We start from the raw sequence: 4,564 nt of genomic DNA on the forward strand, positions 1-4,564 counted from the left end.
GTGTACTGGCCCACTAGATAAAATATACTTCTTACTGTGGGTCATGGTTGAAACTCATTGAAAAATTATAGGAAAATAAATATAAGGTGACAAGTCAATGTTCACATTTCTTTGTTTGATAAAATTTGCAAGAAATAAAATTAATTATATCATTTTTAGAATAAGTTTGGATTTTTTTTTCTTTTTTGGCACTGGGAACCATATTCAGGAGCTTGCCCTTGCCAGGCAGGCACTTGGTGAGCTATATCCTGGGCCCAGATTTGATTTTGGGGGTGAGGAAAGAAAGAAAAAGTTTTGCAAGTGAGTGAAGAGAAATGAGAAGATACACAACAACCTCTGTGATATTTAATATGTCTTGGCAGGAGAGTGATTTAAATTTACTAAGCTGATACAAAACTTAGATAATACCATACCCTGGTTAACATTATAGCTAACTGGTATGACATAAAAATATTTCCATATCAGTTTGAGATTGACATGATGTGTTTGTTCTATAATTTATAATGGATACATTTCATTCTTTTTAAAATTTTAATGAAAGATCTTTGTGTGAGCTATGTCTTTATACATACATTGTATCTGACAAAGCATGCATCTCTGACATTTACAGCTACATGATCTTAGACAAGTTATTTAGGGCTCTCTCTGTTGCACACAAGTAGAAGTATTTCTTTCATAGGTATGTTTTGAAGATAAAATAATTCGCAAAACAGTTTTGAAGTGTGCAGAGAATAGTCCAGCATATTAGTTGTGCAATAAATGTGAAGTTGTTGTTCAAAGTCTTTATTTTTCATTTTCTCAACAACCAAACATTGGTACAGAAAAGGTATTCTTTGTTTTATTTTAAATTTTATGCGCTTGGTACTATGCAGCTTGGACTCATAGTGATTCTAGGTGTGCCACCATGCCTGGATTGGGTAGCTGGCTTTGCGTGCCCCGGGGCAGGGCTGGCGCAGTATGTGGTGCCGGGGGTGGAACCCCAGTCTCTTGTCTAAGCAGTCGCTGAGTCTGCTGAGCTATTTTGCCAGCCCTTACTTTCATTACAGTTAGGCTCTTTCTCTTGGTGGAAAAGCAGATGTCATAAGGAGAGGCAGGATAACGAGAACAGGAGAAGAAAACCAGTTTTTTTTTCTACAGCTTGTATATTCGCTCAGTGTGATAAATTCACTGAAAGAGCTTGACACGGATGCATTAGAAATATCAGTCATCTTAGAATCAAAGAGAAAGACACAGCAACTTTTTGAAATATCGACAATATGAGGCCTCTATCGGTACAGAATGAATTAATGCAGCTGTTTTTAATAAACAGCTCTGTGCTTTATGGCAATAAAAAATACTAAAATAAAAGACAGGTACGTGCGAGAACATCGAGCATCTGAATGGTGTGTCAAGCAAGACGCTAGCAAGTGAAAAACCCTTATTCGTGGCTCTTTTGTAGAAAGACACACTTGCAACCTTCAACCTTCCAAGATGAATCTGAGTAAACACGTGCTTGCAATCTTAATGACTTTTCCTTTGTATGTGAGAACTGAGAGGCGAGGTGTATCATTTTTATGGTTTCCAAAACCAGAGATTGAACTGAGGCCCTTTCGCTTGCCAGGGAAGCGCTTATTCTGCTGAGCGAATCTCCCCAGCTTGAACTGTTTACAAAACGCTGAAGTGCACCATATTGCTGAAGCCACATGTGTGTTAGTTGTGTGGATCACGGCCTCCTCACATCGCCTCCTCTCTCTTTACGACTACGCTGTCTCGTCGCCGATGGCTTTCCCTTACCTTATTTGTATTCGCGGCTGTGATGACCCAGACGCACTGTGCGTTGCTGTCGTACTGGAATGGAAAGTTGGGGGACGTGAAGGTACCACTCGGTCCCTGAAGGTTGGAGCCACATGTTTTCACTAAAAGAGAAATTGCAATTTGAAAGCTGGGAATGTACCGCATGTAAAATCTTAGAAATAAAGTGACTTTCAAATAGACTGGAAAAATCAAAACTACACAATGAAAAACATCGAAATGTATTTTATTGTTATCTCATATGTGCAAAGCATGACCAGTCATCCTTTGACTGTAATTTGGCTACTTTAGTTAGAGAGAGGCATATATATTAAATTTTGTTTATTGATATGGGACCCACTATGCACCTTAGATTCATAGTGAGGGTTTGCTGGGCTGGCATGGCACACGGTACCGGGCACCCAACTCAAGCCCTTGCACTTTCCAGGCAGGCATTTAGAACGCCGAACTATCGCCCCAGCCCCAGGGAGTGATATATTTATCCAATATGATGTTAATAAATATCTACAAACAAGTAAAGCTTTAGATTGATTAAATAATCTAAAAAGTGTTTTCATTTCTATCTATTAAGTGTCCAAGGACTCATAAAGACACAGCTGAAAGACATCAGTATTAAAACCATTTATTCTGTTGCTGTAATTGTAAATTAGATAACTAAGACCATTAAAAAGGAGCTATATTTAAATAGATTTAACCAATTTCCACAAAAGATAAAAGCTTTAATGTTTCACTTTCTGATTCTTCTTTCTGCTTAATGAAAGTGCATCTACTAATTTGCCTCTTGATCAGCACGAAATTCACAGATGTCACTACTTTCGATCTGCCTTTTTGTATGATTCCAGTAAAATCCGGCTCGCCTTATGCTCTCCAGTTCCTACTTAGCGACCGCGAGCGCCCTCCCATAAAGCGGCTTTCTGTGCGCGCTTGCCCTCTCGCGCTCTTGCTATTATTTCATCCTTGTCCCTGCTCTCCCTTCAGCGTTGCCATTGCTCTCTCTCACTCTCAGAAATGAGCTCATTACTCAGTCCAGTAAACTCATCACTTTTCTGCGCTCTTGCTGTTTAAGCAACGTTGCAAAAGATTAAAATTCGCGAATTTTCTGCCTTCTCTTCTATAGTACCAAACTCTATTTTAAATCATTCTGGTCCTTTGTCTAGTTCTATGTTTTCATCTGCCCCTTAAGGAGTATAATTTTAAATTGATTTTATAGCCTCTTTCCTATTTGATACTCTTTGAGTAGTTACAATCAATTTACTTTTGATCATGAATGTTCACGTCTGTGTCGACAGCTCCCAACTTGACATCACCAGCTTTGGCAGCTCTCTTGATTTCTCGATTGATTTTCTCTGTGATGGACACTCCAGGACATAATTTCAGGAAGCTTTCACTGGACCATTTTTCACCAGCCCCTCCAGTCCAGTGCCAGGAGTGTTTCTCAGTTCCTGTCCACCGCCCCTTGAACCCAACAGTCTACCTTCTTTTGCAGTCTACTGTGCTTCTGTGTCATCTTCACCAACCTATTTCAAGACTCCAATTACTCTGTTGAATCATCCTCAGTGCTACTATATTTATCTTTCCTAAAACACATATTTGATTACTTGGTTTCTTGAAAATTTGTATCTTTTCTATCCTTCCGAGGACCTCAACTCCTTTTCCACTACAATGTCTCGCATTTTACATAATCATACATTTTACTCGTATCAGAATAGATTGCTTCTTTCCCAGGTCTGAAACAACCCTTCTTTGACCATTGTGATGTAATTCTACTCATATAAAAGTAGCCATGCTTGTGTATTGTTTATTTCTGTAAGGAGGTTTCTATTTCTTTCACTGAGAATTCTGTAATGGGTTACTGTGTGCCTTGTACATTATTTGGACAGCAATCAATGTAAGTATTTGATTTCTAGTCACCTGATAGAGCATACAGTTAAGATTCTAAGAAGTCTATAGCAATGAAAATTTAAAAGCAATCACAACATCATTGGTTTGAAGTTAGTAGAAAAAACTTTCTGCTAGTGACATTTATTACTTGGTGATTCTCTAGATTAATGTTGTCTCTAAGTTATAAAAGCATTTGTAATTTTTTAGCACATAGCCTTACTTATCCTGTTAATGAATAGTAAAGTGATTTTCATGATTTGGGGATATTTACAACAGGAACAAACTTAAGCAATCTTTGGCACAGGTTTTAAATGGACTATACACTAAATAGTCTCTTGCTTTTGATGAATAGCAGCAAATATTCAGAAGAATGGGAAAATATTGTGTTGAAAGCAATTTGCTTTTCACATAGCAATAGGGAAGACCGGTCTAAATGCACATAAAAATATTCTATAAGCATGTTGGTCTCTATCTGCTTCCATCCAAACCTGAGAGTAAACACTTAACAAGTAGGCTTGTATTTTTGCATACATTTTTATTGTACATAAATGGATTTACAGGCCGTCCAAATAGCTCAGCAGATTAAAGTGCCTGTAAGCAGACACAGGGGACTGGGGTTCAATCCCCGGAACTGCTGTGCCAGCCCCACCCCTGGTGCTTGCTGAGGCAGCAACTGAGACTGGGTATGGTGGTGCGTGCCTGAAATCCCAGCTTTGGGGAGACTGCAAACAAGTGGACCACTACAAGCCCAATCTGTTAGTGAGACCCTGAACACCCTGAAGACCCTTCTGTAAAGTATAAAAATAAATAAATGGATTTACATTTCATGGGTTTATATTCACAGGTGGGTTGACAAGATTCTAAGAATGGAAATAATTTGATGTACATTCCT

The 4,564-nt window shown here is 38.5% G+C and overlaps 1 protein-coding gene across 1 annotated transcript in view; it reads right to left on the bottom strand.

Annotated features, from left to right (window-relative positions):
* The window catches only part of Csmd3 (CUB and Sushi multiple domains 3), a 1,279,636-nt gene that overhangs the window by 656,153 nt on the left and 618,919 nt on the right, over positions 1 to 4,564 (bottom strand). Inside the window, exon 14 of the mRNA XM_012516661.2 lies at positions 1,774 to 1,895. Within this exon, the coding sequence (XP_012372115.2) occupies positions 1,774 to 1,895 (122 nt within the window). The remainder of the gene's footprint in view (positions 1 to 1,773; positions 1,896 to 4,564) is intronic.

This window comes from Octodon degus, unplaced genomic scaffold (genome assembly GCF_000260255.1).
Source record: "Octodon degus isolate 3935 unplaced genomic scaffold, OctDeg1.0 scaffold00118, whole genome shotgun sequence".
Lineage (NCBI taxonomy): Eukaryota > Metazoa > Chordata > Mammalia > Rodentia > Octodontidae > Octodon > Octodon degus.